Source organism: Anabrus simplex, chromosome 12 (assembly GCF_040414725.1).
Source record: "Anabrus simplex isolate iqAnaSimp1 chromosome 12, ASM4041472v1, whole genome shotgun sequence".
In the NCBI taxonomy this organism is placed as follows: Eukaryota; Metazoa; Arthropoda; class Insecta; order Orthoptera; family Tettigoniidae; genus Anabrus; species Anabrus simplex.
In genome coordinates this window covers 59,833,290-59,860,857 of record NC_090276.1, presented here as the reverse complement: position 1 = coordinate 59,860,857, position 27,568 = coordinate 59,833,290, and the positions used below count along the sequence as shown (strand labels likewise).

Below are 27,568 nucleotides of genomic sequence, written 5' to 3'. Positions count from 1 at the left end.
TTTTTTTTTTTTTACTTTGCATGTAAGATGTCACCTTTTTGTATGTAGTTACTACATCTACATGATATGAACTGCATATCCACTTAATTTGAACAAAATCAGACAAGTCGTTTAGAAGTTAACAATATTTGTGACAGCATGTAAATTTGTGATATTTTTTTTACAATTTATTACCGCTGTAGGGTAAAACTTGGCCAGCTTTTAATACCGGCTCAAAGGGTTAAACTATCCCTACATAACCTACTCTAGAAAGGAAACTATCGTATTCATACCGAGCTCAATGGGAATAATGTCCAGATTATGGGCTACAGGCTTTACATGATTCACTGTACCTGAAAGACAGGGTTCATCAGGGAAATATTTCCACATTTGCCGATCTGAAGAGAAGCATATCAAGAAAGGTATGGAGCATACCAATGAAGATACTTTGTGGAGCCGAGCCATAACTGCCCTATGCTTTCCGAATATCCTGGACAAAGATGAACACTATCAGGAGTAGACATTGTAGAGCGATGGATGTTGTGTTCACCAAAAACAGGGATATTGTATGAAATGACAACTCATTAAAAGTATTTCATTGGGATTGCTTATTCTTCTCCATGTCCTTGGCAATGTTCATTTCATGTTCCCTGTTCATGTGATTGCTCATTTTCCATACAGAGATGGTTAAGTAGCATAAAAAGCAAAGCAAAGGAAAGTAAACTCTGTACAGACCATGAAGGCAGGCGGGGTGGAATATAAAGGCTTCCACTATCCATAACCTTGGCACTTGCTGGGCTTACAGTGGCATACGGTGAGGGCTACAAGGCTGTTGGTGAAGCCCTAACATCAAATGAGAACGATGGATATGTAAAGGGTTATGAACTTCATATTGTTGGTCCGTATTGAACTGAGATAACATATAAATAATGCACAGTAGAGTTTTCCACCTATTCAATACTAAGTTGTATTTACATTACATGGGACTAGTTTCAACCCTACTCGGGGTCATCATCAGCCATATTAAAACATACACAAAATATATGGCAAAATCCTAAAACATGTTTTCTAGCAGTAAGAGTCTTATGAAAAATATAATTTTACAATATGAAGTGTGGTTGAAATGTTGCAAATGAAAATGAAATATTACGCGTGATATAGGTGAGTAATAATTAATACAAGTACATTATACATGCTAAGAATTCTGGAACAAAAGTACAAATAAGGTGCTCTGTGTTGTTAAAATTTATAGACTCATGGAATTCAGTAGGTCCTGGTGATACGTAACGGTTGTAGACCGAGTGCTATGGCAATATGAATGAACACAAAGTAAACTGACACATATATAAAAATATACAGGTATGTACAATGTCTGAGTAACAAAATGTGTAGTTGATACTCTCTGGAAGAAGAGTCGACTAAACACTGTATCAGCTTAAGCGGAGAATTTGGCAGTTGGTGTTTTGAGTAACCAAGCCGTATTGATGGGCTGCATGGTTGATTGTTGTGCAGAATGTTAAGTTTTTTGAATTCTTGTTGAGAAGAAAGTAGACACTGCGCGTGGTGATATTAATTGGTGGAATTCTCAGTTCATAGTGGAAAACAAAATGGACCTCGCGCTGTGGTGTGTGTAGCTTAGCTGATAGTGTGCAACTGGATATGTAAAGCACATTATAATGTAAGCATCTGGCACATTGTTCCATGTACAAAACTTTACCGCTATGAGATACAACATTGCTCATATTTCTGAGTGCAAGGCACCAGAGAGAGATATTGCAGCTCAGGCGCTGCATCTCCCTTCCCTCGCCGCACCATGCGCGGCTCTCTGCTGGACGCCCGATAAATGAGTTAGGCTTCGGTCTGTCAGATCGCCACTGCTAACGAAGGAGAAATAGCTCAATGACTTGAAGTTCTCCGGAAGTTTCCTAATTTACACATGCATTTCTCATCACATATAAACTTCCTCACCTCATACTTCTGACTTTATTATACAGATAACAGAATCTTCGTATTTCGGTCGCTCTTGCTTCTATATCCTTGTAGAAAGACACTGTAGAGCTACTCTTATAGGAGCAACAGTTTTCTTTTTATAGGTTAATCTGCTAAAATGAAATGCAATCTTTCAGGTTTAGTATTTGTTCTCTTTGCTCGGTTGGAATCGAACCTGTGATCATGGCTCGGACACCACCACTGATCCCCCGAGGAAGCTAATACCAGTGAACAATGGGTGCAACTGCTGGTAATGCTATAAAATTCGAAATTTAAATTTATCAATTAAAAAAAAAAAAATTTTAAAATAATGATGCATTGCCTATGTATAGACTTGGTGGTGACATTATGAGGACAAAATGAATAACGAAGACATGATAAACACCTAGTTCCCAAGCCCAGGGAATTAAGAGTACAAGGGGGTTGACTTTCAGAATTGAACCGGGCCTATTGGGCCAAAGACAAGCATTCTATTCATTTTGCCACAGTTTGCTAAACCTTAGAGTACCATCTCCACTGATCAGGTGTTGATTATTGACAGTAGCAGAGGCCAGGGCACTAGCTTGTGAAACAGCCTTAACATCACAGCAGGCTTCTCCATCGGCTACTGACTGCAGCTCAGAACGCTTAGGACTTGACATTCACTAAACCAAATATGGAAAAGGGGTAACCTAAGTTTAGTGGTAACCCACGTCTCGATCCCAGCATATGGCACCGAGTAGTTAGCTCTTTGCTCAGCCATCTTTGCCCCAAGGAAACAACGTGGTTCTCACTTTCGATGTACGCTGAGTGAACCTCAGGACCATGTGCACCTCGAGAAGTCACAGTTTAATTTTAACCACCCAATATACACTATTTTAGTGTAGTATTTTCAGTTTAATATTCTTAGCCAACATATAACTTAACCCTCAGGACTCTCACGGCAGGCCATGCCCGACAATGAAATCATCCTGCAAAGCCCGACACGATTTCCTTCTCTGCATAACTCCTTTGTCGGGTTATACACTCATGAATCACAGACACAGTGAGCTACTGCTATCTGTTGATAACAATTTAATAAGAATTTTATTACAGCCAATGGCCACATAAGAGGTAAATACAATATCTTTCCACTTATTGTCACCAAGTTTGTTTGCGCTTTGGATAATTGTCATGTCCATTTTTCATTGGCAAGCTGGGTGATCGTTTGTTGCCTACGCTTGCACTGTAAGGCATGATATTTCTCGCAATGTTGGTCACAGAGTCAGCAGACGCAATCCGGGCCTGGTCCATGGTAATTCAAGATCTGGCATACTTTATGGTGAAACCCATGTATGGCAAACCTCGTAACTGTATATTGTAAGTCATATCCTGTGCGTGTCCATTCACGGTTGATCATGGTGTCTGTCCCATAGAAATCCATCCCAATATCTGCTCTTCTTTTCTTTCAGTTCTTGTAAGAGTTCCCGATAACTTGTGGATGGTAGCAGTAGGTGAAGTCTTACATCTTCCACTAAAAACGTTACCCTCGCCAATACATAGACTAGTCGAGATGGAGTGTATTTCGAGATGCTTAGAACTCGCTTGAGGAACCTGCCTTTCAGACTTTCCAATTCTTGTAGTTGTTTCTTCAAGAGAAACTCCCATATTAACTCCAGACCATATGTGGCTATAGGCACAACCTTTATTACGAAAAGTCGCATGGCTGTCTCCAGGGACAGGCGTGGTAGCTGCTTGATGTCGGTGATGTTCCCAATTGCTGCGGCTATTCTTTCCCTCAGGTGTATCGAGAAAGACGTCCCAGTTACATGAATTGTGATTCTGAGGTATTTGTAGGCACTGCTATTCCTGAGCCTCTGTCCTTTGCACTGTATAAAGTCCTGTTTTGCTAATTTACCACCTTTCCTGAATACTACTAACTCAGTTTTGTTTATATTTAGCGCCATTTCATTCTCATATGCCCATTCTGTGATGAGATCCATTGCAGTCTGCAATTCATCTCTATTCTCTGAGGACAATGTCATGTCATCAGCATATATGTATGCGTTTACACTCTTAGTGCATCTCTTGATCTTGGCTGTCACATCACGTGTTAGGCCATTGAATAGTAATGGACTCAGTGGGTCACCCTGAACCACTCCAATAGTTTAGCTGATCCATTTGGATATGCAAAGGTTGTCATTTATTTGTATGAAATTTTCTGTTAATATATTTACTGCTAGTCTTGTTAGCCATGTTCTGCCAATTAAAGCTACCAGCCTTGTAATGCTATAATCTCTTTGAACAGAGGCTTTGTGGAGGATTCTTTTAAGACCATGCAAATTTGTAAACAGATGTTGCTTAGCAACAATGGTGTCGTTTGAAAAGCATGAGAGGTAATTTGGGAGAGTTTGAGACAAAAGTGATGTTGATTTGAGCGACAGTGGAAGCATTTTGTGGGGTGATGAAGTTATTGCAGAATTAGGTAGTGTTAGTGAATTATTTATATATGTACAAGAAATCCTGAATTACATTCTGGTGAGTTTCGAGAAGTTCCACATAAAGCACAATAACCGATGAAATGTGACAGACAATTTCAGGGTTAAGAATGCTGAACATTGGACCTGATTATTGTATTATACTTTTATTATATTTATGTATTTGTATTTGTTTTATTTAATTTTTATAAATATGCTGCCCATATGTTTGTGCAATCACTTATCCCTCTGTAAGCACTCTTTAAACGGAGCTGGAAAGGCAAGAGGGTTCAGAATGAAGTGGAGGGTTAACAGTCCTGTAATGTTGTGTAAAATGTAGTCAAATATATTTGACAGTAATTTTCTTTGGTCTTCCCTATAAAGAACAGAGATTTTACACTGTTAAGTTTTTTATTGACAGAAAATATTTTAAAATATAATCTCTAAGTGGTGAAAGCTCACAGTACTAACACAGTAACATTGACTTCATCATAATTACCTTATCCTCTTGTTTTCAGGGAAGATCTGTAGAAAGTTCCATCAACAATATTTTACACATCTTAGCAGGATGATTTGATATATTTGATATATTTTCTTCATGAGAATTGTATGGAAAAGTCTTTAGAATTCTGGTTTACTCTTATTGAAAGGAGACAAGCCAATATAGAAATCCTATACACATTTCTATAGCACCAAATCCCATTCAGAACAAAAATAAATACCTACTCATAGTTTTCACTGTCAGCTCTTGGTGCCTTATCTCCCTCAGTAAAGTAACATCTGATTACCGACCTGTTTCCATGCTTCCACCTATCTCGAAAGTTCTTGTACATGAGCAACTAGTAGAATTCTTAACCACTCGTTCTCTTCTGGACCCATTGCAATGTGGGTTCAGAAAGAGACACGGTACTTACTGCCAGTGCCCTTCTTCAGGTAACAGATGACATAAGACTAGCAATGGTCAGACGGCAGGTGAAAGTACTGACACTCCTCGACTTCAGTAGTGCTTCTGACATAATAAATATAGACATACTACTATTCAAGCTCTGATCGCTGCAAATCGGGCAGATAGCCCCAACAATTTATTTTTGAAGTCATACCTTACAAATCGTCACCAGTGTGTAGTAAACAATCAAAGATCCCAATGGGCTTTAAAATCATCTGGTGTTTCTCAGGGGTCTGTTCTAGGGTCCCTTTTGTTCATTTTGCATATTAATAACATATCGTCTACAATTCAGTATTGTAATTACCACTTATATGCTGATGATGTGCAGATATATAAACACACCACAATAAATAAGTGATATGAATCAGTCCAACATTTTAATTCAGATACTGAAGGACTTACTGCCTATTCTAAAATCAACCACTTAATCCTAAATTCTCATAAAACACAACTTATTATCATAGGCAATTCTAAATTATTACACGCAACAAGCAATATCTTGTTGCTTGTTGTTTTAAGGGGCCTAACATCGAAGGTCATTAGCCCACAAGCAATATCACTCCTCCTCCAATCATCAACAGCATTGCTGTACAGACCTTAAAAATGTAACTTATCTTGGAATCTTCATCTGTGAGAATTTGACTGGAAATGAACATGTAACTAATATATGTAGAAAGGTTCATGCAGCTCTATATCCCCTGAAACACCAAAATAATGCTTTTCCTTAAATCCTTAAATTAAAATTAATCCGAGTACTCCTATTCCCAATTTTACGCTACTGTGATAATAGCACTAGTCGATCTATATGCCGAACAAGCTTCGCGACTTCAATGAGCACAAAATTCATGCATACGATATGCTTTCCAACTGCGACATGATGCACATGTTACGCCATATGCATAAACGAACAAAAGAATTTGCACCTAATGACTCTTATTTACCAACTGCTTTCGACAAACACTCCTACTTACCTATCTTCTAATTTTCGTTCCCTTTTCTCATTTCATGAAATTAGTACCCGTTCTGGCTCCCAACTTGAAATTCTACTAAATCGAAAGAATTCCTACAATCATTCTTTCCTAGTTACTACATCGAGACTCGGGACACTCCCAATGGACGTTCGGCACTCTATTTCCTCTCGTACATTAAAATCTGCCTGCAGAAAGTTTTTCCTGGGCACATATAACTAAGCTGTGCGAGTTAGCACGCATATGTTGTGTGAACGAGTTTTCTTTTTGCTATTGTGTACTTCAGTCATTATTATTATTAATATATTTCCTTTTTTTTTTGGCTAGTGGCTTTACTAGTTACAATCTCTTGTTTTTATGTCCACCTTATTCAATACATAAAAATGTTTATTGTCTCTAAAAAGACATTTAGCACAATACAAACATTAAATGGGACATGTTTCGCTCATTGTGTCGAGCATCTTCAGCCATTTTGTACAATTATATCAAGGTTGAATCATTATATTAAACCTTATTTTACAATTATTTGTTCATTAAAATGTTATTATACAACAAAATATCATTACTATATAAAAAGTAAACAGGAAGAAGTAACAATTAAAATGGATCTATAATAGACCAGACGTTAATGACAGGAAGTTTATGTCCAAGTCGTAGTAAGATTTGGCTAAAATTCCCGTTTGTTCTAACACTGTTAGTGTTAAGTTATTTATCAAAGTATAAATGTTCATATGAAGATTAATGAATTAGAAGATTAAACTTGCAATATATTCTCGTTAGATGAGAATTCCGCCATTATTTAAAAAAGGAGCACTGGAGGTTTGTAAACTGTTGTATGCGTCAAACTTCTTCTACAATAGTGGCTTTACGTCGCACCGACACAGACAGGTCTCAATAATAATATAAGAGAATTTATTGGACTCCAACCTATTCAATACATTACAGGATGTTAACATTTTTAGTTAAACATCGTTAAAATGGAGATATGTTTCGCCCCCCATGTGGGGCATCATCAGTCATATCAAAGCACCTCAAAATTAAACCAGACGTTTGGTTGGAAATTATGAACATAATATGTAAGAAAGAATACAGTAGAGTCTCGATTATCCGACTTAAACGGGACCTGGAGTACGTCGGATCACCGAAAATGTCGGATAATACGGAATAACTTTGAAAATGAACTAAAACGAACAGGAAGGCTATACTGTATTATGTACTATGTTTTACGGGACTCTATTTATTGACTTATTAATTCAATTGTACAGTAGATGCAGTACTCTTTTCTTACTACGCCTGTAACCAGGTGCAGACGTCTTGGCTTGGGCTGCAAGAGTTTTGATGTCAGCATCTTGAAATTCAGCCCAGTCTCAACACAATTAAAAGTCTGATCACCGGTTAATCCTTCAGCAAGAATTATTTCTTGAAATTGTCTTTTAAATTTCACAACATCATCGGATTTAGCTGACAGTTTTTCTCCACAGATATTAAACTGCCCAGTATCGTACTGTTTTTTCCACCGATCAAGCCACCCAGCACTAGCAGTAAAATTAGGGTCCCTTTAGTAAACTCCTTCTGGATATACACCGCCATTTCTTGCAGAATGGGGCCAGATATTGATAAGCCCTTTTCCTGGTTTTTAGTGAACCAAAGAAATAGTGCTTCACTTGCTTTTTCGTACTCACATTTTTCATTGTTTTTTACTAATTTTCAGTGCATCACTTGTTGCTCTCGTAGAGCACCACTTTTCAATTTATTCCCTCGTATGTTTCCAGTCACCCACTATAACACGTCCAACACCATAATCTGAAGCCATTTTTTGGAGAGTTTCCCCTTTGTCCAGTCTCTTTAACCCACTCTACTTGTCTTCCACAGAAACAATCACTTTCTTACGTTTACTCGCCATACTCACAGAGGATATGAAATCTATTGTATAACATCCGCACCCAACCAATACTACATTGAACCATCCTACCGCATGACTACCAGTGCTTGTCCCACAGTCGCACCCTCCACACCCCGTGTCCCAGAATTGCATCCACCTAAAGTTCAAATTAAGACTACCAGTGTCGGATAACACGGAGTGTCGGATAAGAGAAGGTCGGTTGAGTGAGACTCTACTGTACATTAAAAAACATGTACAAGGTCCTATCTTAAACGAAATAACAATAGACTAGTTACACATAGTAAAATACGCTAGTGGCTTCTTAATATTAAAATGAGGCCATCATATGTACAGTATAACAATGAAAGTAATCAAAGTCTTTATGATATTGAGTTCGAAGGTAGTTCTACGTAGTATATACAAATGTTGGCAAAATAAAATACAATTTACAATTACTGTACACTTATTTATAATTGTTAAAATTGATGAGGTAAAACATTCCAATTTATCTATTTGTAATTTGGCTCCAACCAAAATAATTTGCCCTAGGATTCATGAGGTAGTCAACTCCATTGGTCACTCTCTATATGAATGGAGTGCACAGTGCAAGTGAACAGCTTTTGTTGATTATAAAATGAGGCTGTGCTAAGACAGAGTTAAAACAACACCGGCTTCAAATGAAGATAGTTAACAACATCATTAGATTCTTCCTAGTTGACTAGAGGTTTGCGTATATTTTGTTGTTGAAGTGTGGGAAAGTCAGTTATTGGTTGAATGGGCAACGGTCGAAAATGTTGTGCAGTGCAATCGGCAGTTTGAGCTGTCCTACATGTGAGGGAATCTGAAAATGGAGGATTTGTCTTAATTAGTTAAGTGAAATAACGGAAAAAGAGAAGAAAAAAAAGGGGGGCAAATCATTGAGAAATGAAAGATGTGAAAGTTAAAACTTACCTTGAAAGCTGTTGAGCTGTTACCTAATTGCTAGGGGGTTTGTGGAGCACTGGCTGTCGCTAATGTCCTGCTCCTCGTGTTGTACGTGTGACGTCTTAGAGGAGGGGAGTGGATTTGAGAAGGCGGAGCTGTGGGTATGTGATTGGCGCTTGGGGAGGAGTTGTGTGTATTGGAGGGAGAATAGGGGCGCGATGAGTTGAGCGGCTTAGTGGGGGTGCTTGGAGAGCTTGTTTTGAGGACGTTAACAAGTCTTTTGTCTTGTTGGAGTTGACTACCTCATGAATCCTAGGGCGAATTATTTTGGTTGGAGCCAAGTTACAAATAGACAAATTGGAATGTTTTACCTCATCAATTTTAACAATTATAAATAAGTGTACAGTAATTGTAAATTGTATTTTATTTTGCCAACATTTGTATATACTACGTAGAACTACCTTCGAACTCAATATCATATAGACTTTGATTACTTTCATTGTTATACTATACATATGATGGCCTCATTTTAATATTAAGAAACCACTAGCGTATTTTACTATGTGTAACTAGTCTATTGTTATTTCGTTTAAGATAGGACCTTGTACGTGTTTTTTAATGTATTCTTTCTTACATATTATGTTCATAATTTCCAACCAGACGTCTGGTTTAATTTTGAGGTGCTTTGATATGACTGATGATGCCCCACATGGGGGGTGAAACATGTCTCCATTTTAACGATGTTTAACGAAAAATGTTAACATCCTGTAATGTATTGAATAGGTTGGAGTCCAATAAATTCTCTTATATTATTATTGAGATTCTTTCAATATGGAAAATAAAAATGATTTTCATAACTTGTAATAATAACAGACAGGTCTTACGGCGATGATGGGATAGAAAAGGGCTAGGAGTGGGAAGGAAGCGGCCGTGGCCTTAATTGAGGTACAGCCCCAACATTTACCTATCTTAAACAAAATAACAATAGACTAGTTACACATAGTAAAATATGCTAGTGGTTTCTTAATATTAAAATGAGGCCAGAGTTGGTAATGAAAAAATTCAAAATCACATCGGAATCCATGGAGAAACAACCCGTAATAACAATGGAATGAAATTAATAGATTTCACTGTCTTCAATCAGTTAAAGATTATGAATGCAATGTTCCCACACAAGGACACCCACAAGTATACGTGGTCTGCACGAAATCAGAAATCGATTATAGATTATATAATTTGTAATGGTAAATTGGCAGATTTAGTCTTGGATACAAGAATCTATCGAGGCCCTGAATTGGAAACTGATCACTATCTATTAGTAGCACCTATTCGTCTGAGGCCTAGATGGTATAAAAGAAACAAACAAACAAACAACACAAGAAATTAAAACTTCTTACAAGGTTAACCTATTAAGAGACCCCAGTATAAAATGGCTGTACCAGAACAGACTTAATAAACTTACACAGATGACACCAGTTAGTGACAGCGTGGAAATGGAGTGGTCTAATTTGTGTTCAATTTTAAAGCAGTCTGCTTCTGAGAGTTTGGGAGTTAAGAAAAAATGGCAGAGGAAAAAGGGTTTAAGAATCTGGGATGAAGAGATTGAAAAAGTTATTTCAGACAAAAGAAATGCTTATAAAAATTTTTTGTCAACTGGCAAATTAGAAGATAAAATAGAGTATCACCACAAGAGAGCAACAGCAAAAAGGGAAGTGCGGAAAAAGCACAGAAAGAGTTGGGAAAACTTTGTTTCACAACTGAAGACTGATATAACAAGACCACAACCACAGACCTATAAAATACTCAAGAAACTAAATAATGATGTAAAAGAAGACATACGCATTAATGCAATACCTCTAACGGAGTGGCTCATTTATTTTTGTAACCTTTGGAGAGGTTCAAATATTGAGCCACTTCTTCTGCCAACATCTCTTAACAAGTCTTCGGAAACCATTACACTCGAAGAACTGGAGCTAATACTCAGAAAACTTAGAAATGGAAAAGCATCTGGAGAAGATTCAATAAATGCAGAATTATTCAAGTATTCCAGTGATATCTTCAAGCAAAGATTTCTCATATTCATCAATTTAATTTAGAATGGCAACAGACCACCAGAGAATTGGCAAAAAGCTATAGTTATTCCTCTTCATAAGAAGGGCAGTGTGAAAGATTGTGGAAATTGCAGAGGGATAAGTATACTCAACTCAGGTTACAAAATTTACTCTAATATTGTCAGAGAAAAATTATTCAGGTATTATGAAAATGTGATTGGAAATGAACAACATGGATTTCGAAAGAGGCGCTCATGTGCTGATGCTTACTTTACCTTGAAAATCTTAGTCGAAAAACGCAGGGAATTTAACTTGGAAACTCACATAGCATTTGTTAATTTTAAGAAAGCCTTTAACCTAGTTAACAGGAACAGGCTTCTTAATATCTTAGCAGAAGATAATGTCCCACAACAGTTAATAGATAACATATACAACATGTACAGTGACAACCTTATTGCAATAAAGTTAGGTAATCATCAGACTGAATGGAAACCGGTCAGCAGAGGTGTGAGACAAGGTTGTGGACTTTCTCCTTTGTTGTTCATAATCTATATGAACAACATAATACAGGAATGGAGGCATGAAAGGCATGGATCAATCCCAGTCAGCAGATATCTCACACATCTTGATGTCATACTCTTTGCTGATGATGTTGCATTGGTAGCATCATCAGAAGATGATCTTCAGTGGTCAGTATTTAATCTCCAGAAAGTCTCTTCAAAATTCGACATGATCATTTCACCACAAAAGAGCAAAATAATGGCCTTTAAGTGGAAGGACCCTATCCCGAGTAAAATCTGTTTAGATAATAAAATTTTGGAAAGAGTCAACGAATTCAATTATCTGGGATACAATTTATCTTACCAAGGGGAAATTGATATCTCTGCAAAAATAACCAAATTTACCAGAACAACAGGAATCATAAATCATATCATGAAGCCATCTCTTGTCCAAAAACACACTCGCTTACGTCTTTATAACACTTTAGCCAGACCAACCCTTTGCTACGGCAGTGAGGCATGGACAATAAGAACTCAAGACATTTCCAGAATTACAGCACGTGAAATGACGTTCATGCGCAGAACAGCAGTCTATACGAAAGGGGATCGTATAAGAAATGAAGATGTGCTTAAAGGACTGAATGTGAAATCAGTAATCAATTACATCTATGATTACCAAGAAAACTGGAAACGTCATGTTCAAAGGATGGAATCTGGAAGACTACCAAAGGAGATCCTATGCTATCACCCAAGAGGACAGAGATCTATAGGACGTCCAATGAAGCGATGGAAAGAAAATGCAAGACCGTAACGGGCAATATGGCCCAGTACTTGGAAGGATGATGATGATGATGATTATAACATAACCTCTCCTGCCCAAAAGCCAACCTCACCTTCCCGAGATGAAGAAACCTGTTCCCACAGATGAGGCCCTGTCGACAGAGTCACGGCGGTATAACCGTTACATCCATTATGGAGGAAATGCTGTGATTTCAGCTAGTCCATTAGCTGAGAGGTGGCAGCCCCACCAATGGTCTTACTTACTTCCTTCAGGCTAGCAACCCGTCGGAAGGACATTTGATTGCTTTCAAGTCTTGCAAAAGTAAAATTCAAGACCGTAACGGGTCACATGGCCCAATACTTGGAAGGAAGATGATGATGATGAAAATGGGAAAGCATGGAAAACCATCTTCAGGGCTGCCGACAGTGGGATTCGAACCCACTATCTCCCGGATGCAAGCTCACAGCTCTGCGCCCCTAACCACACAGCCAACTCACCCGGTTTTCCTCTTTTTATTCTTATTATTAATCACTCCTATTGCCTTAATAATATGGAATCTTAGCGTATCTGTCCCTAGTATTTAGTTTTTGTACAATTACTGTATTAGTTTTATTTTTATGTTTATACTTTCAAATTTTATTACTGAAAATGGTTAAGTGTATGAGAGGGCAGTGAGCCCTAACTTTGACACAACTGTAAGTCAAGAATAACTAACTCACTAATATGTCTATTCAAGTGTGATGTTTCATCTTACTTGGACACAAAATATGCAGTACTGACTAGGAGGATTAAAATAGTTTTGTACAATTTTGTAACAAGTAAATAAATACAGTAATTAAATAAATAAATAAAATGTATTGCCAAACTCCTTCATGTAGAGATGGGGAATCCGATTCAGTTAGAAGAATTGATTCACTAGAAATGATTCACCAAAGTGATTAGTTCATTTGACTTGTTCGCTGTATTCGTTCATTTGAGTACAACGTGATTGAGAGCGGAAAGCAAAACCATGGAATCAGCATGAACTAGTCCATTATAAATGCTAATGGTTTACAAGAAATGAAACGTTCAAAGTAACTATTAGTACTGTTAACTAGAGTAACATACTTTTTAGAGGTTACAGTTGCAAGATGCTACATCGCTATCCAACTAATTATTTCCAAACTTAGGTTGTTCGGTGACTGCCAACGTTTAATTGTGATTCTGAGAAAGTAAGACACGTTCTTCATTGCTGCTGTTCGAATTGATATGACAATTGAATTTGAAATTTAATAGAGCTCCATATTTTATTCCCATTCTGAAGGGTCACCCTTAATATACTGCCGCTCCTTACAGTAACCGTAGAAACTAAGAAAGGTAAAAACTAAATGGGGAAGCATGATGATGATGATGATGATGATGATGATGATGATTTTTGTTTAAAGGGGCCTAACATCTACGTCATCGGCCCTTAATGGTACAAAATGAGACGAAATGTAATGGCAATTAAAAATTCCAAAATCATCCACTGACCAGAATTCAAAACATGATGAAGAATGAATGGATGGATATGAATATAAAACAATCGGTAAAATAGAGTCATGGTATTTCTCAAGTTGCGGTACTAATCAAACGTAGCGGAGACTCGCGATATTCCACACATTATGCTACTACTCACAGGTAATGTAATGCACACGTGTAACACAGACCTATGGCGTTTCTCACATTGCGGCGCCATTTACAGGCAACGCAAACCTATGGTGTTCCTCACATAGGTGTACTAGTCACAGGGACTCGTACTATCCTGTGGTGTTCCTCACACAGTGGGTACTAATCATAGGCAAGGCAGACCCATGGTGTCACTCATAGAGTGGTACTAATCACAAGTACACTAAAACCCACCCTGATTCACACAGTGTCACTACTAATCACAAACCTATTATGTACCTAACATAGTGTCACTACTCGCAAGTAAAGGCGCCCCATGGTGTTCCCCGCATGGTGGTACTAATTACAAGTAGTCTCATGGTTCTAATTTTATCATCCCTTGGTCACCCCTTTTAGTCGCCTCTTATGACAGGCAGGGGATACCGTGGGTGTATTCTTTGCCTGAATCCCCCACCCACAGGGGGAGAGGGAAGCATAGGAACAATTTACTAAAATGCTTGAGAAATACTGCTGTATGAATTGAGGTTATGTGTCAAATAGAAACTAACTGGTATGTGTTTTACATTCACAATAGGTAATGTATTATTTGCAGAACTTGTCTTACTTTATTCATTCCCTTCATACTCATCATGAAGAGAAGCCTATGAGTAATGTACCTTAATGGACATTATGTGCTTATATGCTACAAAGAAGTCATGCTTTGCTATTTCACTTTAACTTGCATATACACTTCATAACAAGATAAAAATCATTTGTATCGATTCTTCATATCATATGAGCTCAGAACGAGAATGGGTAGGTTTTGATGTTCACACTTTAGAAGGTCACAGGAGCCCAGAAACAAAATTGGGAACCTTGAAGTAAACTGAACATTTTGCAACAGTTGGATGCTAAGTAAATATTTCAGTTTCATGTTGTATGTGGCTTGAAGCAAAGTGATGATTTCTTATTAAAATAATATTTTTTCCTGAAAGGTTTGGTTATGAGTATCTTCCTTTGAAAAAGACTTTTAGTTGAGGTTAAATAAGGAATAGCAGAGTCTTTCTTCACTAGCTACTGTAATATTGATTCAAAAATGGTGGATACACGATATGGCGATGTGAACCAGAATAAATCAAGGGAGGAGGAACAAGTAGCAACTGCCTGGGCTACCATGTTTTGATTCTACTTTAGATTCACAAGCAAATCGAGAATTCGTGATTTATTCGTTCATTGCAATGATTAAGTTTACTGTGAATCACTCGTTCAGAATCTCCCCATCTCTACCTTCAGGGAATATTATTTAAGCATTTTTTTCCTCTGGAACACGTCTGGCATATTCCACGGTTTCTCCCAGTACTGTAAGTACATGTTCAACAATGTGTTGATGAGCATTGTATCCTAATATTTTTATCTTCAGTACATCTCTCAATGTGGAACCTTCACCTCGGGATATCACTGTGCAGTTCCTGTAAAAAGAAAATTAATTTTTAGATTTTTTTTAACAAGTTGCTTTACATCACACTGACACAGATACAGTAGGATGGCGATGATGGGACAGGAAAGGGCTAGGAGTGGGAAGGAAGCGTCCATGGCCTTAATACAACTTCCAGTCATTTAACTAGATCATAAGCTGGAATATGTTTGTGATTACACACCACATCACTAAAATCTCCCCACTTATTCCCCCTTCCCCCTCCCAAATTTCAAGCACTTTAACCAATAGTTATAAGTTCCCATGGGAAAGTAATTTAAGATTTTAATGTACTTAGTAATCAAATAGTTTCATCTAAGCTATTTTAAAGACAGCTGAAGATAACCACTAAGTGGTCGAAACATGTCCTGTTTATGATAATGTTTTTATAATTCTGCCAAACGGCAAGAAATAAAGTATCTATTAGATGGTGTTTTAAATTAATTTGTTTAATAATGTGTTGCAGCTATCGAGCTCGGTAATTATTAGATTTAGCTGTAGAACAAACAGAAAGGAGGAAATCACAACAATATTATCTATATCTATAAAAATAAAAGTTTTGTGTGTAAATTGCTCAAAATTTAAAAATAATGGTATTTCTGTATTGGTCATGTCCACAGTAACACGGAAATGCACTTTTCAATTTTCCGTGATGTCTTATCTGTCTGTCTGTATGTATTTATGCGCATCACAAGAAAGTGGCTGAAGAGAATTTAATGAAAAATCTGTATATATAATTGGGGAATGAGCTACAATTTAGGCCATAAATAATTTTATTCACCCTGGGTGAAATGGTAGTTTAGTGGAAGCCACGTAAAATTTAATTTTTAAATACGTATGTTGTTGGTCCTATTGAAAAGTACTACATAACAAAAGCTATAGAGAATACAATTTCTGGTCATTTAACTAGATTATAAGCTGTAATATGTTTGTGTTTACATAAAAAAGCAAATAAGTATTGGAAGGTGGGATTCTTCCTTCAACCTAAACCTTAGTTGAGTTGATGCCAATACAGGACAAAAATGAGATTTATAAGTTGCATACCGTACTCTATATAACACTAATCAAAGAGCAAAAAATGTAAAGGATCCGAAACTTCAAAAATGAAGGTATCGGCCTAAGAAAGACAAGGGCCACAAAGGGCATGAAAGGAAGACTCACGAAAACTCCATACGTATTACAGTCGGTGTCATAGTATTCCAACTATTTGATCCCTACTCTGAGGCACTGATTGGAATGAGCAGTGTGCACACTTAACGGAATAATGGCAAAGGGCTGTTCACGGCTGTCTACAGCCTGGTCAATCCAGCTCTTGAACTTCAGACTGTTAGATCTGCAGTGTAGCACTGTTCATTAAAAGTGAGAAAATGTGTGGTTTTTCATTTGATTGAGTATTTCATATGATGGCATTGCTTTTAAACACGACATTTCTAGTGATGTCATTGTAATGAGTAATGATCTACAGTATGGTGACTTCAGTTGGGAAAACCACAAAGACACTCTGAGGATGTAAAAAGACAGGTGGAGAGTGAGAGTCCACCATTATATTGAAAACTGCCCTGCTCGACAGTGACTGGCAGTAGACAAGTGGGCCTGCCATTATGGTGAAAACTCCCTAACCTGGTCTTCACATGAGAAAAGACGTATAGTGACTTCCCCATCGCATTTCTGGGGCAACGTGAATAGCTATGTGATTTCACATATCTTACGTGTGCACTACTTAACCTAGAATTCTATATTCAATGTAGAATTCCATAGCAAAGCATGGGTGCATCAGCTACTACACATATATGCATGCAATAGAACACTGTTTATCTGGTTCAAATGGAACCAAGTGCTATCCGGATGACCAAAATGTGGATAGTACAGATAATATTGAAAAAAATTGTTAATCAACAGTAACCCATAAGCAAAGAGTTTCATTCTGGATCCATATTGACAAATTGATCACTTAAAGATAAAAATTTCATAATGTTCCGTATTGAACAGTATCACAATTAAATTGAAACTTTATTGTGGTGCCCTTATTGAACTGTGCGCCACGCACCTACGTCTGCAGTCAACACGCCACAGTGCTGCGCTGGATCATGACGTCATGCCAACTTACAGTATAAACGGGAGTGCAGGATGAGCTGCGGGGCACTGCCGTCCACCAACCTGTCTACACCGTACTCCAGCCATGTAGGGTATCCCCTATTGAAAATGTGGTCTGGAGAGGTGGACCGACACAGGTTGTGAGGTTTCACCTCCGCACGCGCAATCAGCCATTCCCTTTCTGTCTCTCACTATAGTCTTCTTTGCCTCCAGCATACTCATGACATATTCTATTGCACAGAAAGACTTTATTCCTTACTCTTGATTTCATGTGCTTTAAGATAGGGCTTCCTTAATATTTGTGTTCTGGGAACGAGAATATTATTGTGACTTAAAGCACACTCAAGAACTGACAACAGACATTCCCACTAATAAGCATCATTTGTAAATAATGCACATAGTTAATTTTCCTGGTCACCAGCGAGAACAACCTTAACTTTCAGAGGAATTTACAGTGAATGAATACTTGTAAACTGGTGAATCAATAAAAATAAGTTCGTGTTTGTACAAGTGTTTGCTTTAGTACACAACACACCTTCGATTGTGATCAATAACCCAATTTGTGGGTACATTTTATTATCATTTTTATATACATTTACAACACTATTCATAGTGAAAACCAAAATATGTATAAATTAAACCATAAATACAAGTATGCTACACACAGTATAAATTCGACCTCAGTTGAAGAGCATCAATTTATAAAGAAGCTAGTGAGTTTCATTTGTTTCAGCTCTGAGTGATGCTTACGTGCTGCTTGGTCTCATAGAGGCTTCATCATCATGAGTTTAGTCAGTGTTGTGTCAGGTTCCTCTAGTAGGTACAGTAGGACTTGGTTAATTTAGATGTTTTTAAACCAAATTTGTGAATAATTTGAACTTTCCTCATAGTTCCTTGATATTCCTAAACACAATAATGTTAAAAGTTTGTGTTTAATTCCAATATTAACTGTTTAATTCAAAGTAAATATACCATATTAGAATTCTCTTATTTTCGAAAAATAATATTTAATGGTGAATGCTGCCTGGGTGGTCGAGTAAAGTTGGAATTCAAGAGGACAAACAGGGGCAAATATTCGTATATAGGAAGGGGAATTAGGGATTGGAATAACTTACCAAGGGAGATGTTCAATAAGTTTCCAATTTCTTTACAATAACTTTTTTTTAAAGGCTAGGAAAACAGCCATTTCCAATTTCTTTGCAATATTTTTTTTAAAAGGCTAGGAAAACAGCAGATAGGGCATCTGCCAGCTGGGCGACTGCCCAAATTGCAGATCAGTTGTGACTGAAAAATAGTGTATAATTTTTCCGGTACCGAGAGAGTTGGCCATGCAGTTAGTGTCTCGTAGCTGTGAGCTTGCATTCAGAGATTTTGGGCTTGAATCCTATGGTCAGCAACCATGGTTTCCCATTTTCAGACCAGGCAAATGCTGGGTCCGTACCTTTATTAAGGCCATGCATGCTACTCTCCCAATCCTAGCCTTTTCCCATTCTTGTGTTGGTGAAAACATTTTGATGGGTCAGTGAGATGTTAAACGACTAGTAAAAAATTAAAAAATGCTGGAAACAGAACTGTAATTGTTGCAAATCTAAGAAAAGGTTCAAGCTCATGGCCACCTGAGGATAAGTTACTTGAAAAATCTTCCAGTTAGCAAAGTTCAAGTTTCAAAAACCAGCAAACTTCACTTATCAGAACTAAACCCACAACTCCACGTTGAGTTGACCATCAGTTGTCAGCGGATGAGACGAGACATTCCACTAGCCACTGAAGGCTTGAAAGTTGGGGCATAGGCATCTTTTGGTAAAGAATTCACCCTTAGTTGAAAACCGATTAAGCGACAACTAGGCTTTGCTACCAGAACACAACAAAATGGGATTATCTGTTTCAATGGGGTTCATGAAAGGTGCCTCTCCAAAGATTGCAACTTGATAGTGACTTGACAGTGAATTCATAAGCATTCCAAGTAATCAACTTCATGATCCGTATTGATGTGTAGCGTAATTTAACAAAATGGAATTAATTATTGTTCCACCTTCATTTTTAGTTCACAATTGCAAAATATCAACTTCATAATGACCATTCAATTCCGGAAGGTTCCACACTTATAGCTGTTATGAATGAGCCTTTATGTTTTTCTACAAAGAAATGCTTTGAGTCTCATCAATTTTGAGATGTGCTAATGAGTGTTTCAAGAAGAATGCAATAAGAAGACATATTTTACCCTCGTTTTTTATTGATCACCGTGTGTAAGTGAATACAAAGATTTTTTCAGATGCATATTATGACAAACTGTCACAGTTTACATACATTTTTTTTAAGTTTGTAGTCAGTAATTGTTTTCAAGCCCCCTCTTTCACCTCCTCTCTCTTAGCCAATCAAAACTTTTTTCAATATTTTTAAATAGTCAAGTACGTTTTTAAGATCATCTTGAGAAGACTATGTCTTTACACATTTAATGTTTTTACCTAAACAAAGATATTTGTAGCTGTTGGAAGAATGGAAGAACCCACCCTAAACATGGAAGCACCATTTTTATGCAACCCGACGTTCGGTTCACATTCTAACCATAGCCTTCATGGAGGAAAATGACATTGAATTCCTCACCACATAGATATATAACTACACAATCTCATCTCCGTACAACCCACCCACCATGGAATTCACATCGTACGATATAAACTTCATCACGATCCATACTGACAAACATTCACATTAATACGAAATTAAAATGAAGGTTCACCTATTCAATACAATTTACTATCATGTCATATAATTACCTATAAAGGTAAGCCCCGTTAAACGCGGATTCGTTATCCGCGATTTCGCATGTACGCGACTTTGGTTTTAATGCTGCCATCTGTTAACAGTATGTGGAAGCTCCAATGTTGAAGTCTGTAACATACACTACGTCGCATGCCAAGGTTAAATGGGGCAAGCGCATCTCTAGTGACAGTTTAATATTTAGATGGCGATTGATATTATTGGAGATGCATGGACTGACATTACTCTGAAATGCATAAATGGTGTATGGAGGAAAATGGCCTGATGCTGTATCAGTGCTAGATTATGAAGTGATTGGTAATGACACCGATGCAACGAGAGAAATTGCGGACATGGCACGGCAGATTGGATTCACTGATGTCCATGAAGAGAATGTGTGTGACGACCTAAAGTGTCACTCCGAAGATCTGAGTGACAAAGATTTGATCTTTTTGAGTCAGAATAGTAATAAAAAAGAAACAGAAGTCGAGGAAGTTCAGCCTCTTAAAAAGCTGACAGCGAAGAAAATGGCCGAGGCCTTCAGAATGATCGACGCTGCAATGGGAATTTTTGAAGAACATAATCCTGAAGAAGTAAGGAGTGAAATAACACTTCAGCTACAAAGGATTTGCACAAAAGCAAAATCCGTGATAGAAACTGAACCGACTACAGTATTATCAGATTCTTCCGATGTAGATGATCCAGAGCCTATTTAGGGTGTGCAGATGGACTTAATGGAATTATTTTAGTTTATTATTGTGTATTTCAGTGTTAAATTTTTAAGCTTATAATATTGCATTAAAATGTGTTTCAGAAACATGATAATGGTTAATTTTTTGTAAAAAAATTGAGAATCACTGCTATTTTAAACTTAATATGTGAGTAAACGGAAACCTAACCTCATATTTTACATATAAAATTACTCTCGATTTACGCTAATTCGTTATGTGCGGCAATTCCGTGGAACATAATTATCATGTATAACGAGGTCTACCTGTACACTGGTACCAGTTTCAACCCCATTATGGGTCATCTTCAGACTAAAATCAACAATATACAGTGCAAATGTCCAACTAAACACAATCAAATTAATGCATAAAAATATTTGTACATTATTATAAATTATTTTGCATATTAGGCAAAAATATCTCAATCTACGATACCATAATTAGTGACTTTTAAGTCCTCTAGTAGAATTTGTCATGTGTGACATTGCCATTTATATTAATCTAGAACTAGAATGATCAGTCCTAATAAGTAAGCACATGAACAGCTGAGCTGTTACACTGGTGGTGTTGTTATTTGAGTCATCAGTCAATAGACTGGTTTGATGCAGCTCTCCATGCCACCCTATCCTATGCTAACCTTTCCATTTCGACCTAATTATTAAAATTAAAATCTTAATTGATAAGAGTCAGTTGTGCTGAGTAACATACATCAGCAAGAGTTGTGTCAAATGCAACTTCAGCTGTGTTTGAACAAGTGTTCACAAGATGAATTAACTTGAGATGGTACAATTAAATTGTTTGTTGGTAGGGACCTTGCAATTTAAATAGAAGATGTATCATTATATCTCATTTGACTAAATATCCTTATTTTTCATAGGATTTGTGTTGTTTATTTCATCTTTGGTTATTTTTTATATAGTGAGGAGTACATATACAGTGAATTAGCAATTAATCAATTTAATATTTTACTTTTAATGTTTATCTTACCTACAATGTTTCTTATTATTAGACCATATTTGATTAGTATTTTGATGATGATGATGATGATGATGATGATGATGATGATGATGATGATGATGATGATGATGATGATGATTGTTTAAAAGGGCCTAACAGCTAGATCAATGGCCCGTAAGAATACGAGGTGTAACAAAATGCAAATCAAAATCAAAATGTATCCACTGACTAGAATGATGAGAAAATGATCGTGAAACAAAAACAATCAGTGGATCCAATTCACAATGTCTTAATCATTGGGGTGATTCTTATTATCTAAAGGGGTCCAAACTCCAGGTCACTGGCCCCTTACTAATCAATAGTAGAGGAGAATCATGGTATTCCTCCTACAGTGGAACTTTTTTTGCTAGTTGCTTTACGTCGCACCGACACAGATAGGTCTTACGGCGACGATGGGACAGGAAAGGGCTAGGAATGGGAAGGAAGCGGCCGTGGCCTTAATTAAGGTACAGCCCCAGCATTTGCCTGGTGTGAAAATGGGAAACCACGGAAAACCATTTTCAGGGCTGCCGATAGTGGGGTTCGAACCTACTATCTCCCGAATACTGGATACTAGCCGCACTTAAGCGACTGCAGCTATCGAGCTCGGTACAGTGGAACTAATCACAGGTAATGTAGACTCATGGTGTTTCTCGCATTATGGTAATGCCCACAGGCAACACAAGCCCATGGTGTTCCTCACATAATGGTACTACTCTCAAGCAACGCAGACCGATGGTTTCGTCAAATAGTGGTACTTATCACGGGGGTCAGCCAAACCTGTGGTGTTTCTCACACAGTAGTACTAACCACAGGTTTCTCATAAAAAGGTACAACTCACAGGTAACACAGACCCATTCTGAACACAGTGGAACCGACCAGTGCAATACACATGATGGACCTCTATCATAAGCAACACTCAGACCCATAAGTTCCTCATGTAACGGTACTGCTCCTCTAAAACGTAGACCCATGGTTTTCTTCGCATGGTGGTACTAGTCGCAAGTAACGTCAACCCATGGTGTTGTGCATGTACTGGTACTAATCACAATTATTCTCATGGTTCTAATTTCATCATCCCTTGGTTGCACCTTTTAGTCACCTCTTACGACAGGCAGCGGATACAGTGGGTATAGTCTTCGTCTGTGTCCCCCACCCACAGAGGGTTGATTAGTATTTTATTGGGATGAGATGGACTGGTAATTGTCTCCTTTTGTCTAGTGACTTAAGTCGAAGTCGTGAGTGACAACCTGTTTGACAATAAGCATGTGCTGAGCAAATAGGTCCATTCACAATGCCAAACTATGCACACATACCCAGGAACAAACAACAACTGACCAAGTGTTCAACAAAACATGCTGACTGCTCACAGGGTGTCTGAAGCCAATCCCTTGACGCAAGTGTGATAAACGGATATAACTTGAAAACAAGATTTTCTCACCCATGGGTAAATAATGCAAGTATCGAGCTTCAGTTGTTATTATTATTATTATTATTGCTTGTTGTTTTAAGGGGCCTAACATCGAAGGTCATCGGCCCATTATTATTATTATTATTATTATTATTATTATTATTACTACTTGTATGTATGGCTATGAAGGGTTACATCCAGTTTGTATTTGTATTATTATTACGATATGATCGCGTTGTTTGTGAGGTTATGTCATGAAACATGTGCTGTACATAAATATTTATATGAGTTCAGTTAATGTAAATACCTGTAAATTAATATTATATAATTTATTCTCACCTGTATATATATAATTTGTAATCCACTATGGTATTTTGAAACACACTGTAACTTCCAGAATGGCACTAGTTCATGGTAGAATATTCTGCACATTATAATCATGTTGTTAGGCACTCAAGAATTTATGAGAAGGTATTTTGGTAATGTATCTTTCCAGAAGCCTGGCCAAGCACATATATAAGGAGGTGGTCGTGATGGTAACGACGAGTTATTGTTTAGTAGAGTTATGGTGTAGCAAGAATATACTTGTGACCTCGTGTTGTTGTGGCATGCAGTGGTTGCAGTCTCCATATTGAAGTCATAGGCAGTTGTTTAAAATGGCGGCTTTGTTGATGTTTTCGGAGTGAAGTGTTTTGCTAGTGATACTGTGTTTAAGGTTATGTGTGTGTTGATTTGTAAATAGATGTGAATAAATAACTGTATCAACTGACAGCATTTTGTGTGCGTCTTTATGGATACATTTAACTGGCGACCATGACAGGATGTAAAAATTTACTTGAGAATACAAATGTAGTAGATCAAAATGCAAGTGATACTTGAGAATATGTCACTGAAACAGCTCAAAGATGAACTTACCAAGAGAAATCTCCCGACAAACGGGAAGAAGAAACCGCTACAGGCGCGGCTACGGAAAGATCTCATGGGAAAAGGAGAAGATCCTGAAAAGTTTTTCATCGAAGTCGATGAAGATTCCGAGACAGAAGAAGAGGTAAATATCCCTAAAATGTGTTCTAACTTAATGACCATGATGCAGGCACTCAATGATAAAATCTCAAACGATTCACGAGTTAACTCCACCTTGACGGAACAGAATGACAAACTTGCTGATCAAACTTCAAAAGTAAATGACAAAATTTCAGACGTAAATGACAAAATTTCAGCCGAAATTTCTCAAGCTAACTCAGTTTTAACTGGACAGATAGCACAAGTGTACACACAGGTTTACAATGTAGAACAGGGCCTAGAACAAAAAATTTCAACCGTAAATGACTAAATTTAATTGCAAATTAGCGAAGTCACCAATCGATTAACACAGCAGATATCGGACATCAGGTCAAAACTGGGACAGGTTGACCAGATCGACAGTAAAGTAAACCAGCTGGAAGGGAATATCTGAACTGAAGGCCTCATTGCTGACCTTTCAGCCAGGAAGCTGGAGTCATTACATGAGACCGGTGATCAAGATATTAATCCTCTCAAACTCAGTCAGTCAAACTTAAATACTTAACCTTTGATATTAATTACATAAACTTAGGGCAAAGCTGTACTTACCTGTTCGACATGTAATTGTGGACTAACTTCAAGTCTGTACCAGACAAACTGATAGTTGTAATACCGGGAAAACGTAAATTTTCATTCTGAATAAAGAAGTCAACTCCAAATCTTTTAAGGCCATCCATTAGTAACTGCTGACATGTTCTGTGTCTTTCCCAGACATTTTCCAGACCTTCTTCCACCACCACAGCAAGGCCTTCCCTCAATGCATAGTAGAGATGAAGTGGTGGAGGGGTGTTAATATCAAGGTCTCTGCAAAGCAAACATTCATTCATCATCAGAAATTGTACTTACCGAGGATCTCCACACATTGAACAAATATGTCAATACGTGGCGACTTAAACCTAACCTGAATAAAACTGATGTTTGTTGTTTTCATCCAGACAATAAAAGAGCTAACTACACATCAAGTGGAATTCAAAGGCCAGCGATTAAAATATAATCCTTGCCCAAAATATCTGGGCATCACAATGGACCAGACACTGACGTATAAACAACATCTTCATAATACCACAGAAAATATAAAAACAACAAACAACATCTTGAATAAGCTCAGTGGAACAGGCTTTCAAAATTTCCCTCGATGTTAGAAATCCTCCCCTCAACCTTTTGCTTTATGCCAGAGACCTGGATTTCCACCCTCTCCTTGAGGTGGAAAAGTTTGGGATCTCCTTGAAGAGACAGTAAACCAAGTAAATAAAAACAATGTTACAGAGCGAGTTGTCCATGCAGTTAGGGGCGCGCAGCTGTGAGCTTGCATTCAGGAGATAGTGGATTCGAACCCCACTGTCGGCAGCCCTGAGGATGGTTTTCCGTGGTTTCCCATTTTCACACCAGGCAAATGCTGGGGCTGTACCTTAGTTAAGGCTCCAGCCGCTTCCTTCCCATTCCTAGCCCTTTCCTATCCCTTTGCCGCCATAAGACCTCTCTGTGTCGGTGCAATGTAAAACAACTTGTAAAAAAAAAAACCCTATGTCAAGATCATATTAGGGGACTTCAATGCCTAGCTCTTGGGTGAAAGAGCTGGACATTCGTCTCTAAGAGACTAACCTTTCTAATGTGGAGTTTGTATATATATATATATATATATAGAGACCTTTTTTTGTGTGTGTGCCTCTGTTAAGAACTTGTACATAGTCGATTGTCAACTATAGCATCATTTAAATCTAAGAATTTCATTTTTGTCCGTGTTGAACTGAGAATGGAAGATAGGAACTATAGCATCATACACTAAATAAATATAAATAATGCCTAGCTAGCAAGAGAAAAAGAAAAATACCAAGATATAATCGGGAAATGGTCTCTACATAAACATCCCAATAGGAATGGCCAAATAATTGTTTAACTCGGCAGAGAGCACAACCTCATCTCCATATCCACATAATTCAAAAGGAGGCTCAATAAACTTAAAACTTTGAAACATCTCAGTTGGAGAAATGGGAATGAATGGCAGCTGGATCACATATGCATGGACAAATCCTTTCGCAGAGAAATTTACAACCTTCAAGTACTAAGAGGAATAGACACTAGTTCAGATCACTATATAGTGAAAATCAAAATTAAATTCACACCTCTAAAGAAGAAGAAACAGTATGTTACAGTTACATGTTACAATGACTGTATAGTGTATGCAAACAACTTAAAGAAAGTAAGAAAGACTGTTATGTGTTCATTAAAAACAGCTGCACTTTTACCGAAGTATCTAATAACATTTCTTATACTCCGCATGGCCTTACTTCTAAATTGAAGTTTTGCAAAACAAATGAGCATCGCCTTTCCTCTGTTGTCAGCGCGCTAAGCCCGCAAGAACAGATGATGCAATACAACCGCGGTAAAACGCCCTTGCAAAATGTAATACCATACTCAGAAAAGCTAATGAATATAGATTGAAAAGAAATTTACAAAAATACTAACAACATCTGACACTAAAAGAGAATATATTATTAAGAATAAAAGAGAATGAGGAAATAACACATCACTCACCACTAATAGGAAGGAGGTTATGGCCTACAAAGGGAACACACTACTGATCTCAGAGTCGCTGGAACCCTCCAACAATATGAAAAACACACTAATTACTGAAGGAAAATGCAAAAGATCATGAACCGTACCGAATAGCATATACGCTGAGCGAGATAGGTTAACCATGTGGTAAATGCATATATATTAGAGTTGGCTACTAGGTTTCGAGATTGTGCTCTGCCGATATAAATCGCTATGAATGACAGCTTGGGATTGGTTGGATGTCTATGATTCAGCGCATAACCACCAGACAGAGCCAGAATCTGCCAAAACGTCAATTTAGAAGTAGAGCCGTACGGAGTATAATGTTGTACTGGTACCTTTTCCCAACTAGGATGACGTTTACACACTATCAATTCAATGGTGGCTGGTAACCACAAATTCTCAA

At 37.5% G+C, this 27,568-nt stretch overlaps 1 protein-coding gene across 6 annotated transcripts in view; it reads right to left on the bottom strand.

Annotated features, from left to right (window-relative positions):
- Positions 1-8,454: 8,454 nt before the first annotated feature.
- The window catches only part of LOC136884144 (alanine--glyoxylate aminotransferase), a 53,533-nt gene continuing 34,419 nt past the window's right edge, over positions 8,455-27,568 (bottom strand). For all 6 annotated transcript variants that reach the window (XM_068229917.1, XM_068229914.1, XM_068229916.1 and 3 more), the window contains 2 exons: positions 25,156-25,410; positions 8,455-15,550 (listed from right to left, as the gene is read on the bottom strand). In XM_068229917.1, coding sequence (XP_068086018.1) covers positions 15,385-15,550; positions 25,156-25,410 — 421 coding nt within the window. In that variant the 3' untranslated portion in view covers positions 8,455-15,384. The remainder of the gene's footprint in view (positions 15,551-25,155; positions 25,411-27,568) is intronic.